The 13,941-nt window shown below is 41.9% G+C and overlaps 1 protein-coding gene across 1 annotated transcript in view; it reads left to right on the top strand.

Moving 5' to 3' along the window:
• The window catches only part of PDE4DIP (phosphodiesterase 4D interacting protein), a 166,885-nt gene that overhangs the window by 8,601 nt on the left and 144,343 nt on the right, over window positions 1-13,941 (top strand). Inside the window, exons 2-3 of the mRNA XM_048216389.2 lie at window positions 10,084-10,139; window positions 13,045-13,196. Of these exons, the coding sequence (XP_048072346.1) occupies window positions 10,084-10,139; window positions 13,045-13,196 (208 nt within the window). The remainder of the gene's footprint in view (window positions 1-10,083; window positions 10,140-13,044; window positions 13,197-13,941) is intronic.

A 13,941-nucleotide genomic window follows, 5' to 3' on the forward strand; every position in this document is an offset into this window, starting at 1 on the left:
ATCTCTTCATCTGTTTCACCCATACCTTCAACCCTTCACTACCTCTGGTAACCAACAGTTTATTTTCTGCATAGATAAGTCTGTTTCTGTTTTGTGTGTGTGTTTTGTTTTTTGGATTTCACCTGTAAATGAAATCAAATAATATTTGTCTTTCCTTGTCTGACTTATTTCCCTTAGCATAATACCCTCTAGGTGCACCCATGTTGTCATAAATGGCAAGATTCGGTTCTTTCTTATAGTTGAGTGATATCTATTGTATATATATATGCCACATCTTCTTTAATTCACTCATCTGTTGATGAATACTTAATTTGCTTCCGTATCTTGGCTATTGTAAATAATGCTGCAATAAACACAGCGGTGCATATATCGCTTCAAATTATCTCCAGATCACTACCCAGAAGTGGGAATCCTGGATCATATGGTAGCCCGATTTTTTTTATTTTTTTAAAGTAGAGCTTTAAAAAAGTAGAGCTCCATGTGGGGCCTGAACTCACGACCCTGATATTAAGACCTGAGGTGAGATCAAGAGTCACCCAGGTGCCCCAGTAGCTTTATTTTTAATTTTGTAAGGAACCTCCATATTCTCTTCCATAGTGGCTACACCAATTTATATTCCCACCAACAGTGTACAAGAGTTCCCCTTGTAAGCTTTTTTTAGTACATTATAGAACCATATGGAAAAAGAAGACTCTAGATACATTCTTTTTATTTCGAGCAGATCTATAATGTTAAGAAGTTCTCCTCCTCCTCCTCTTATGTGCCTCCTCCACTCTCCTCCCCTGACTGTTCCCCTAAAAATGCATTCCTCAAAACCTTTGATTTCAATAATATAAATAAAATCAAGATACAAAGTTGCACATGTAGTGTTATTTCTATTTTGTAGAATTCTCACAGGCATATGAACTGAAGAACAACTGAAAGTAAATCCATTAAAAATCTTTGTGGATGTTGCCTTTAAGTGGTAGCATTTTTTCTTACTTTTCTGGATACGTTTTTCTCCTTTCCAGAATTTTCTAGAAGGAGCATGTCATTCTTTTTAAATCATTAAAAATAGATCCAATAATGAAAGGAAACAGTAAAAGATTATGTGAACAAAAAGGTCGGTAAAAACAGGAAAAAAATCTCTTATCTCTTGATGCTTGGTCTAGGGCTCCAAAATGGACTGTGCCAACTGCCTTGGCATACCGCAGTGCCTTGTGAATAGTGGTTGTTAATGAAGACTGAGGACTACAGAATGCACTGCCAGGACCAAAAGTCAAAAGCAGAAGCTAAGTTTGAGAAGTGGTTGGAGAGACCATATACCATCCGGTGGTGTGACTGAATTTGAAGCAGATTACTTTTCACGTCTCTTTTGAAAGAGTGGTATCAGTCTCTTAGCTGATTCAGGGCATAGGGAAGAGAATTCATTAGATATTTTGGTGTCCAATAACCTCATGGGGCAAAGTGAGAAAAAGAATTACTTGAACTTCCTTTACCTTTTTATGGCATTAAGTGGTTTGTTTCTCTGAACCTTGACGGGTAGCGGCAAGAAATATAATATTCATTTCTTTTAGACCACAGACTTAGTACAAGGGTGAGAAAGGTCACAAAACGTGGATCAGTTGTCACAGACACACAATGATGCTTGTAGCTCCCTGTAGCTGTCGAGGACTTATCAGCACTTCGGAAAACTGTCTCCCAGAGTTCCATTTGGCTGTGGTCACTCGCAGTGAATAGAGTCTGTTGAGTGAAGGGTGTAATTGCAGGCTGTACTGGAGAAAAGTGGGTGTTGCTGTGTCAGTGCCAAGTCAGCCCACACTTAGTCGGCATGCAGACGGAGCCTCACGAGTGATGCACTCCCTCTTCTGAGGGGGCCTTGTCAATTAAGCATCCGAGCTTACAGAGGTTGTAATGATAGGTCTTGAGATGAGAAAAAATGATAACTCCCTGTATTTGTGCTCTGCATCTGTGACTTCTACCCTATTTGCATTCAGATATGTTTTTGCAGTCTGGTGCTGAATGGGGGTGGGATTTGGCAACATTTGGAATGTAGTTGATACACTCAATGTCTCTCTTGGCAAGAGAAATAAAGATCTGAGGAGAAGTCTCAGGGCTTGTTCACTATTGGCCTGTCCCATTTTGACTGTGTCTATCCCAGTACTTCTCTGCCTTTTAGTCTCTTCCCTTTGTCTGTTAGGGACGGTGGCAAGGGTTAGCACAGAAGAGGTTCAGGGAATGTATGAACATTTAGAGAGATTTGGGTAGAGGTAGGGAAGTATAAAATGATGGATGACTCACTTTTCAGGATAGGACCTATAAAAAAAAGTCATACTAGCCACTTCCCTTTTAAGATTTTAATTCATTTGTCACATGGCATCTGTTACACGAGTATTCAAAATACTCGTGTGAGCTGTGTCCAGCAGGGATGAGTTGGCATCTCAAAAAACAAATTTGTGTCTGGATTTGAGGCTAAATCCAATCTTGACATGGCATCACTGTCCACCCTTCCCCTCCCCTCAGATTCTCAGGGCTCACTTCCCTGCAGTCAAGCCAGGTACAGAGGAAGCTTCCGGTAGAAGTGTGAGTAGAAGTAAGACATATTGGAAAGAGTAAAGGTTTGGAGTCAAGTGCCATTTTCAAGTTCAGGATTGACACCAACTAGCTGTATGATGTTGGGCAAGTCACTTCATCCTTCTAGGCCCCTTGTTTCCTCATCTGTGATACAGGACCTACTGGACAGGATTTTGTGAGGACTGAATGAGATGCTGCCTGGGAAGCATCAGGCATTTAATGAATTGTGGTGACGGCATTGGTGGCGGATGGTGGTGGTTGTCCACAGTAATGATGGACATTTAATGCAAGATTAGTGCTGAGGAGAATTCCACTGGAAGAGAGCATGTTGACTGTGAAGTCAGGCACAGGCAGTCCAGAGACGGTCACCTGTGGACGTCTCTGTTCCTAAGCTGGCGCTACTTGTGAAACCCTACCATTTAGAAGTTCTCAGAGCCAGAACTTCACACGTTAGAGAAAGTAGGCCACAGTTCTTCTCCTTCCAACCCTTTTCTATTTGCAAGTGTTGAATGTGGTTACAAATAAAAAATATAAAAAATCGATCTCTGAACATCAGAAAAATTTCTTTCATTTGAGCCAGAATTTAGTTACAGGAATTAGGGGCGCCTGGGTGGCCCAGTCAGTTAAGCCTCTGCCTTCAGCTCAGGTCATCATCCTGGGGTCCTGGGATTGAGCCCCGTGTCAGGCTTCCTGCTCAGTGGGGAGTCTGCTTCTCCCTCTCCTACCCACCTCTGCTCGTGCTTTCTCTCGCTATCTCTCTCAAATAAATAAATAAAATCTTAAAAAAAAAAAGAATATAGGAATTAGAATGGAATGTGTGTTTGGTTCAGTGTCTAGTGCTGAGGAGGACCCCAGGTAACAGCAAACTTCAACAATCTTCCTGTCACACCACATAATCCCCACTGTTTGAGGAGGTCACACTGAGCCTAATTTCTTACATTGTTTATCTTTTATTGAGGGCTTCATTAGAAGGGCATTGTAAACTGGATCAAAATGCATTCTCTTCTTTGAAAAATAAGAATTAACCTTTTATGGGCACTTGGGTGGCTCAGTCGGTTAAGTGTCCAACTCTTGATCTCAGCTCAGGTCTTGATGTTGGGGTCACGAGTTCAAACCCTGAGTTGGGCTCCATGCTAGGAGGTGTGGAAAAAAAGTTAAGGGGGAAAAAAAAAAGAATTGACCTTTTAGTATAAAATAGTAAGAAAAGAAAAAAGGTAGATATTCACGTGTATTTCCTACCATCCTAAACCTCCAGCCTTACCTCTTGTGCAGGTTCTCTTCTAGTCCACATCTGTAGGCATTTTTACTGTAGTACAAATCTTAGTCCTGATCCTTCCTTGCTTGACATTTTAAATCATCTTTGGGGGTTCTAAGTAGTTAGATAAAGCTAAAGTGTTTGAGGAGGGAAATGCAAATGAAGAACTAGTTTCAACCCTTGACTTCCCTTAATACTCCTACCTGAGGGTAAGAGCTTGGAGAAGGAAGGTTTGAGGAGAGGGAAAAGTAAAAATATTGCTGGGGCGGGGGAATGAGAGGGTGGCAGGGGAGGGTCCTGGGGGCTGTTTATGCTTACTCAGGGGGACAAAATTAATTGCTATTTCATTTATGTTCTGAAATCTCTGTTTTATTTATTTATTTTTTTGAGCTGTAAAAGCACTTGAATTAGATTATCTCTTGAGGGGCACCTGGGTGGCACAGCGGTTAAGCGTCTGCCTTCGGCTCAGGGCGTGATCCCGGCGTTCTGCTATGAGCCTGCTTCTTCCTCTCCCACTCCCCCTGCTTGTGTTCCCTCTCTTGCTGGCTGTCTCTCTCTCTGTCAAATAAATAAATAAAATCTTTAGATTCTCTCTTGAAATCGCTGTTTTAAATCTCATTATTCTTGTAATTATCTTATTGAATGCTATCTGCCTTCCCCAGTAGACTCTGAGCACCTTGATGACGGAGTATATTTCTTTTTCATCTTTATGTTTCCAGGGCTTGCCATATAAGCCACTTCTCAATAAATGTTTATGAAAAGGAATGGAAAAAAACTAAAAACGTCAATCATGGCCCAGTTTTTTGCTCTAAGTACTGCTATAGCAGATTGTCTTCCCCCCTTCTGAGTTTTTGTTTATGACCAAAAAAACTATACAGAAAATAGTCTGAAAGATAGAAAATGCCTCCAAGTGATGGCCTTCGTCCACAGGCTTAGAGATCTTAAGCAAGAGTGGTGGTAAGTGATGGAGGAGGGGGCCCAGACTATGTGGTGCTCCAACAACCTAAGTGGGTGTGATTGCCCTGGGGAGAGGACCTGAAAATCACCGTCCGTTTGGGAGTTTAGACACTCATTATGGGAAGAAATACCGCTCGGTTAAAAACTTTAATAGGTGAGAGCAAGGAGAAGAAAGTACTGGGGACTGGGCGGACATCAGCTCCTTAGAAATAGTTTGGGCATGTGGGGCCCCTGGGTGGCTCAGTCAGTTAAGCGTCTGTCTTTAGCTCAAGTCATAATCTCAGGGTCCTGGAATTGAGCCCCACATTGGGCTCCCTGCCCAGTGGGGAGCCTGCTTCTTCCTCTCCCTCTCTCTCTGCCTGCTGCTCCCCTTGGTTGTGCTCTCTCTCTCTCTTTCAGATGAATAAAATCTTTAAAAAAATAATAAAAGAAATAGTTTGGGGATGACTTTGGTACTGGGATACCACCATCTCATACTGTTCAAAGACTTGTTGCATGACCTGCTTTGTAATGTAAAGTTGTGTGGTTGCCCTCTTGCCATTGCTTGTGAATAATACGGTCCAATAACATGATCTGTTGCTCTTCTCAGTCCACAAATTAAACAGACCAAAATACAAGGCAATAACACCAAATGTGCAGTTTGCAAAGGAAGGCCAATGGCTGCCCTATAGAAACTATCTCTCTGCAAACTCCATCGTAGTGTTGCCCTTTGGTAAGGAAGGAGGACCCACATTTCTACCCTGTCCCCACAATGTTAGCAAAGAATAGACAAGTGGCACCACTGAGCTGCTTGCATTTTGGAAAAGAGCTATGTCAGTGTGGCCATTTTCGAGCAAAGCAAAATTGAGTGCTTGGATATTCCTGACATAATTGAAACTACTATAGTTAGGAAATTACTGGAAAAAATCATCAGAGCGCAGTTTGACAGCAGCAGAATATCAGAGTGCAGCAGATGGCTTTGGAAGAGTCAGTTATTTTCTGATTAGTCTCAACCTAATCACCCTGGAAAACTGTAGGAAAAGCTAGTAATATGGGATATTGAATGTTGATGGTATTGTTTGAGTCCAATATCTTCTTAGCTACTTATCAGCAAATCAAGAAAGCGTGGGCAAGATACCATGCAGCAATAAGCGGGCGAACAGCTTGTGGGTGGATTGTACTTGGAAAATGCTTGGTTCTTCAAATTAAGCCAGAGAGTGGCTTGGCAAAATTTAGTAAGTGTAACTTTAGTGGAAGTGGTATCAGTATTGACAGACTGATGAAGCCGAGAGGAAAAGGATAAGCTCATTGAGGTATAGTTCATTTATACAGGAAAAGCACCATTTAAGGTAAAAGTATCTTGGGAGAAAGATTATATATGTACATCTATGTGGGAGAGTGGTGACTGCCCCGGTGAACCATATGCTAACTGAGCATGAGTCATTCATGGACTGACGTTAAAAAATAAATCTACAAACACTTCAGTTTCAGAAACTAGGACAAGGTCATACGAGCGTTTTCTGGACTTGGGTAATAGGGAAGAATTTAGCAACCTATTTTACCACTTCACAGAGCCTTGTGCGTGTGTGTGTGTGTGTGTGTGTGTGTGTAGGGCCTAGCTTGGAGTCTGTCTCTAGTATACCTCAGGTCTCTTTGCACTTTGGTTGATCAGATGTTGTCACAAATTGCAATCCCCTGGACATAGACCTTATGTTTCTTCACTATGAGCCCCTCCCTGGGGAGCATCAGATTCCTTCCCAACCTTTTGGAGCAGGTGATGAGCCCACTCTTGGGCAATAAGAGAGGGAACTTGAGCCGTTAATAGAGTTAAAGTGATTTTTAAAAATCTCCTGAGACTGTAAGTATGTCCATTAACTCCATACCCATCCGAAGTGACCCCTCTGTCCTTCCCCTTATTGATTCTCCGTGGGCAGCTAGCTAGCTCAGTCAGAGTGGGTGTGGGTGGGCTGGAGAAGGTGAAGCGTCTCATGGGGCCTGTGTGCACCGTGTGGTTGTAACCCGCTCCTGATCTATAATGTGGGATCTTCAGACCAAAGAGGATTGAATGAGATCATGTCTGGAAAGTTCCCCAGATCCTTGGAAGATCTTAAAATGGGTTTTATGGTTAAGTGGCTATTGGAGTAGAATTGCATAATTACTGAGAGGGACCTTAGAAAAATCTGTGGACTTCTTTTACAAATATTGGAGGAAACTGAAGCCCAAGAGGTAAAATTGAAGCCCAAGAGCTAAAGTGATATATGAACCAGTTTTAATAGTTTATCATCATAGATTAGTGAATTGCACGCTGAAGCAATTAGGTTACTCAGGACTGTGGCTTTTTTTCTTTCATTTGAGTATGGTTGACACGCAATGTTCCATTAGTTTCAGGTATACAACAGTGATTCCACCAGTTTAGGTATTATGATGTGTTCATCACAAGTGTAGCTACTGTCTGTCACCGTACATCGCTATTATAATATCATTGACTGTATTCCCTGTGCTGTACCTTTTCTCCCCGTGACTTACTCATTCTGTAACTGGAGACCTGTGTCAGCCATTCCTTTTCACCCATTTTGCCCGGCCCCTCCCCCTCCCCTCTGGCAACCATCAGTTTGTTCTCTGTCTTTATAGGTCTGATTCTGCATTTTGTTTCTCTTATTCATTTGGGTTGTTGTTGTTGTTGTTGTTTAGATTGCAATATGAGTGAAATCATATGATATTTGTCTTTCTTATTTCACTTAACAGAATACCCTCTAGGTCCATCCCTCTTGTCTCAGATGGCACCATCTCATCCTTTTATGGCTGCATAATATTCTATGGTGTATGTACACCACATATTCCTTATCCATTCTCAAGACTGTGCATTAAAGCAGAAATGAGGGGCGCCTGGGTGGCACAGCGGTTAGGCGTCTGCCTTCGGCTCAGGGCGTGATCCCGGCGTTATGGCATCGAGCCCCACATCAGGCTCCTCTGCTATGAGCCTGCTTCTTCCTCTCCCACTCCCCCTGCCTATGTTCCCTCTCTCGCTGGTTGTCTCTCTCTGTCGAATAAATAAATAAAATCTTTAAAAAAAAAAAGCAGAAATGAAATTCTGTCTGCCCTTGATCTACACCAGGGTAACAGCCTCAGAGATTGACGTGGAGCCAGGCGTGTATTGTAAGTGAGTGTGTGAGCTGGGACTACAAAGATAGGGAGGATAAGGACTGTGACAAACTGGAGATCATGTGTTTGTTCAGTTGAAGGCGAGAGGTTATCCCCCTAGGTGGAAAGGCAGCCCCAGTGTTGCTAGACCCGTTCAATTTCTAAGAGAAATTAGAAGTGGGTCAACCTTGTGCTGACCAAATAAAAACATGTTGACTGGGCTGAATTTGGCCTAAGGAGTGACCGTGTTGCTGCTGGCAGAGGCACAGTTGTCTACCTGAGTCTGCAGGCCGAGTATAAAGGAATCCATCCAATGGCCAAATAGCAGCTGCTCAGTGTCGGTCTTCTCCCCACAAATCTTCCAACACATTGCTCTGGTTGTGGCTTCCACATCCTTCCCCTGCTTTAGCTCAACAGAGGGGGATTCGTAAGTGGTACCTTCATCTCTTTAATTGTTCTACTCTCAGGGAATGTTTTAATGGAAAGTAGAGAAGGGAGAGAGGCAGATGACCTGGAAGAACCACAAGCTGGTGATCTGCTTCTGAATAATAAAAAGCCACCAGGTGGTGTGTGTAGTCCGATGGGCCTTGTCTGGTCCTTTGATGTCCATCTGGAACTTAACAAAGTGAAGATTCATGCCAGCATCCAGCCCTGAGGCCCAGAAGGAAGAACAACAATTTCTAAACAAATGTCAGTCTCTCTTCCGCCTCCCTGTGAATGTGTTCTGGCTTTTAAAAAGAGAAGCCCTCTAAGTCTCTGTCTACAGAATTTTTTTTGGAATGACTAACTGGGTGTACCCAAGAGTTTAAGGAATAAACTAAATGTTGAAAGCATCTCTCTGTAGGATTATTGCAATCAGCTCTCTGTTTCTGCCTTCCCCACCCAGACAGTCTGTTGTCAAAACAGTAGCCAGTCCTTTTAAAACATTCATTGCTCAGTTGAGCCCTCTTTTTGACTCACAAGACTCCAGTGGCTAAATGCTTCTCAACGGCCTGAAAGGCCTGATACGATCTGACCCCTGCACAGCCTTCTCATTGCTTCCTTGACCTTACCTCCTACTACTTCCTCACCATGTGCTCACTCTGCCCAGCCATACTGGCCTCCTTTCTACTCCCAAACACTGAAGCATACTCCCTCCTGTGAGCCTTTGTAGTTGGTGTTCTCTGCTTGGAAGACTCTTTCCCCAAATACCCCCACGACTACCCTATTGCTTTTCAGAGAAATGTTGCCAACTGAGAGTTGCAATCCCTTCTTCCTCCCCCTACCTCCAGCACTCCCTCTCTCCATTCCCTGCTTCAATTCATTATAGTACTTGTCCCCAGTTACTCTTACGGTTTACTTATTTGCTTCCCCTTTGCATAAGTGCCACGAGTGCAGGCCTTTCTGTCTGTTTTATTCACTGCTGTATTCATGGTGCTTAAAACAGGGCCTAAAAACATACTAGGTGCTTGACAAGTATTTGTTGAATACGTTTTGAAAAAATCTTTCCCTTCTGTGCTAGGGATGGTGACTTTCACTGTGCTGGACAAATATACCTCTTGCTACCGAACCGTGGTATTTTTAACATTACCATTAATAGACTTGATCTGGTTTCCAAGTTTTCTGAGTCAGTTCTACTTCCTACACATATCTTGAGGTCTTTTTTTTTTTGCTTATCTCCATCTCCACTGTCTTTTCTCGTAGTTAAAACCATCACAACTTCTTGCTTTTCCCATCCACTTGTATTCACTCTAAGCTGTCTCACTCAGCAGCCAGAATCTTTTTAAAATCTAAATCTGGTCATTTACCATTCATTCCCTCATTTAAAATTCTTCAGTAGTTTCCCACTGCCCTTCACATAAAACCCAATCTCCTTACCCCATCCCATGAAGTCCTCCCTGGTCGGGTGACAATGCTGGTTTTCTCTGTTCTTCTAACAGATCAACTTCCTCCCTGACGCGGGGTCTTTGCTGTTCCCCCATGATGGAATTGTTTGTTCAATGGCTATCTTTAGATGTACTTACTGAGGATGGGAACCCTTCCTGTGGTGTTTGTCTTTGTATCTCCAACACTTAACACTGGCCTTGGTACATAGTAGGAGCTTAATGAATACTTGTGGAGAAATAAAAGAAAACAAAACATAGGTGTCTCGCTGCCCCAGGGATGGGGGACCATGTGGGGTGGTATCTCGTTAATTAACAGTATGTTTCTTTCCACAGAGATTATTTTGCAGAGGATGAAGGGGAGATGATACCTAGAACAAGTCATGCAGCAGGTAAGGAGGCCGTGGGCCTTACCTTGACAAATTCTTGATTGCTTGCTGATCATAAGTCCCTTAAATTGTGGCCCCTTTAAAGTCATTTTGGCAATATTCTCAGACATTCTGTGAATTTCCAGACTTGCACATACCACTGTAGCATATAATTCCCCACCTTTCCAGCACAGTGCAGTAAATCACAATTGAAATACTTATATGAACTCTTCTTGCTTTTGACGATTCTGTAATTGCAAAGTTAAAGCCGCTTGTGAAAGGATTAAAATAGATTTTGCCACTAAAACGGAATCTCTACTCATATATCGTTAAAATGGGTACAATAATAGTGTCAGCCTCATAAGTGAGATTACGTGAGAGGAGCCCTTAGTACAGAGTTCATCCAGAAATAAGCGCCCAGTAAATATCAGTATTATTATTAGTGTATTCATAATAATATATCATTCCTGAACTAACACTAGCCAGGGAGCTACTGAATTAGGAAACCAAGTGAAGATAGTTCTCGTTTGGGGAGCATTTTTCACAAAAACTTTTAGTCACTTTACGGGTTCTACTTATTTTGCTAAGTGATTTGCCTTTTTCATACCAGCCTTGAAGCACAGATGGTTCATATGCACAACATGGAAAAAGGTTTTAATTTGAATGTGTTAAGGATTTCAGAGTCACTGAAAATTAGCATTTGTAATTGTAGTTGTTAAGTCTACAAATTCCAAGGGTCTACCATACTTACTTTGAACATCGAGATCTTCTATTTTGAGGTAAAAATCAAAGGGCTAGGGCAAAAATGGAAGGGTAGGGATGATACCTACTCTAGGCAAGATATAAAGTTGCGTACTTTCATTTTCTGTTTCCTTTAATTCATATAGAAGCTCTGTGAGGTAAGTATTGTTATTCCCATTTTTACCGAGGCAATGGGTCTCAGCCAAATTAAGAGATTTGCCTTGGGGCGCCTGGGTGGCTCAGTCTGTTAAACCTCTGCCTGCTTCTTTCTTCCTCTCCTCCTTACTCCTGCTCTCTGTCTGTATGTCTTTCAAATAAATAAATAAAATCTTAAAAAAAAAAAAAGCAAGAGAGATTTGCCTAATTTCCCACGATTTGCAAGTGATCAGGATTCATATCCATGCTTCAAAGACTCTCCTCCTCTATCACATCCCAGTAATCTATAACATATTGTTCTAGTTCATCTAATCACCAGTTGCCTTCCATTCAATAGCCTGATTAATTTCACCTAAATGTGCGAGAAATAATTCTTTCCAATTTCTCTTTGGTAAAGCATTTGCATTTCCTTAGAAATAATCAGAATATCAACAAAACAGGTGCAACATTACTATAATTATTATTAATTTGCAATCACAGAGTGGTGTACAATTAACAGAACAACAATTATTTGTACAAACTGAATCAAAGACAACTGAATATGGAAAAAATACCACCTCTATCCATAACTGATTTGTGCCGTGCACCAATAAAACCTGCTTTAAGTTTCTAATTTAAACCCCTATCTTCTGCCAAGCAAGGTTTGTGGCTTTTGAAAATATCATGAAGGACAGGGCTATGGAAAGACACACTGATACAGTGTTAATTTTACACAAATGAAGACACTGTACAGTGTGCAGTTTAAAAACAAATCATATGGCTTATGTTTCAGTGGTTTTTTTTTTCTTTAAAATCAGTGGTGTAATGGGGAGTTAAATACTTTTAGACAAAAAAAAAAGCTACACTGGAATCATCTTATTTCTCATGATTATTTTCTTCTTCATCATATTTTATCTTCTGCATTTTTCTCCTTACTATCATCTTCCTGATCTTTTTTGTCTTCCTCTTTTTCTTTCTTTTCTTAGCAGAGAAAAAAGTCTGAGTTGATTGTAGTATCTGGAGACTTCTTGTGCTCATTCTGGCAAGTTTGCAGAAAGAAAAGGAAGGAGGGAGGGAGGGATGTTTGCTTCCATCCCATGGCTTGCCTTTTCATTCTTAATGGTTTCCTTTGTGAGCAGAAGCTTTTTAGTTTGATGTAGCCCCACTTGTTTATTTTTGCTCTTAGTGCCTTTGCTTTTGGTGCCCCTGCGTATATGGTCAATTAATTCTTAACAAAGGAGACCAGAATGTACAAGGAAGGAAGGAAAGAAAAAGAAAAAAAAAAAGGAAAGGATAGAAAAGCATATGATGACATTTTGCCTCTTGGCTCCTTTGTTCATACGTGTATGTCTAGTTAATTTTTCCTCAGTGAGGCACAGAGTGACCCATAGCCCCTTTTGCTCTTACTTGTACTGATGCTGTCTATGGAGCTCAGTGGATTGCAATGGCTGTCATTCGTCCTGACTTAAAAAAAAAAAAGCACAGTAATAAAGGGTCATTGATTCCTTCTGTCAACCAAGAAAAGATGTATTTTTCTACATCTTCTTCCTGAATCTACAGCCCTAAGCCCACCTCAATCTGATGTCTCCAAAAGCTAGAGAAAGAGACTCCACTTCTTGATGGAATAACAGGAGCATCGAATCACAAAGGGCACAGACATAAATCGGTGCATTTCACTGGGGACCATTATTTTTAAAAAAAAAGAATTTCTTTATTAGACAGAGAGAGTGTGAACACACAAGCAGGGGGAGCAGCAGGCAGAGGGAGAGGGAGAAGCAGGCTCCCTGCTGAGCAGAGAGCCTGATGTGGGGCTTGATCCTAGGACCCTGGGATCATGACCTGAGCCAAAGGCAGATGCTTAACCATCTGAGCCACCCCAGTGGAGATCATTATTAATATGATCAACCACAGGCTACTTTATGTGAACTGTTTCCATGTGGCCCAGAGTTGGTTTGTATTTTGTGGGAACCAAATTCTGCTGGATTGTGCCAGATAGAACGATCACAGTGCTCCTGTTACATGAAACGTTTATGTTCTTCTGTTTTGCTGGCAGCTTTTCTTAGTGACACTAAAGACAGAGGCCCTCCAGTGCAATCACAGATCTGGAGAAGTGGTGAAAAGACCCTCTTTGGACAGACGCCTTCCTTGAGAGCATTTGAAAACCCCCCTCAGGTGCAGACCCAGGCTCTTCGAGACTTCGAGAAGGTAAATCATGTGGATGAATAATTGTTACCCTGATTAGAAGGAGCCCCAAGGGGTAGTGATGTCTCATAAAAATATGACTCATGGCTTAGTTTGGATTGTGGGCATTCTTACCATAATGAGGTCTCTTTTTAAGAGTTTTTGTCCCAATAAACGTATGTGCTGAGCACTCTGGTTCATGGACAATTGCCTGTACCAATGATTCTGTCTTTCCATTTTTACCACTGGTTTTCTTCTCAAATAAATTAGGAAGTTTTGTTGTTTTTGAGAGAGAGAGTGGGGGGGGGGTGCAGAGGGAGAGAGAAAATCTTAAGCAGGCTCCGTGGCCCGCATAGAGCCCAACGCAGGGCTTGCTCTCATGACCCTGAGATCATGACCTGAGCTGAAATCAAGAGTTGGACACTTAACCGACTAAGCCACCCAGGCATCCAAATTAGGAAGTTTAAATGGCACCCTGAGAATCTGTAACTGGACCATAGTGAGCCCAGGAGACCTAGGCATTATGTTGTCAGTGGGTGGCTTGGACCACTTTAGATATGTGGATACTGTCTGCAGTATAAGGTGGCCTCAGCCACAACCATTTGCTTCTCAGAATCTGGCACTGTTGCTTGAAACTTCTGATGAGCTCTTGAAGTACTCTGTGTCTTGATATGTTTATCCTTATATTTGACCAAGAGCCAAATTACTGATAATGTAATACAAGTCCCCACCTCCCTGTGCCCTGGACTGATCCCAGGAAGTCTGTACA

This window comes from Ursus arctos, unplaced genomic scaffold (assembly GCF_023065955.2).
Source record: "Ursus arctos isolate Adak ecotype North America unplaced genomic scaffold, UrsArc2.0 scaffold_12, whole genome shotgun sequence".
Classification (NCBI taxonomy): Eukaryota; Metazoa; Chordata; class Mammalia; order Carnivora; family Ursidae; genus Ursus; species Ursus arctos.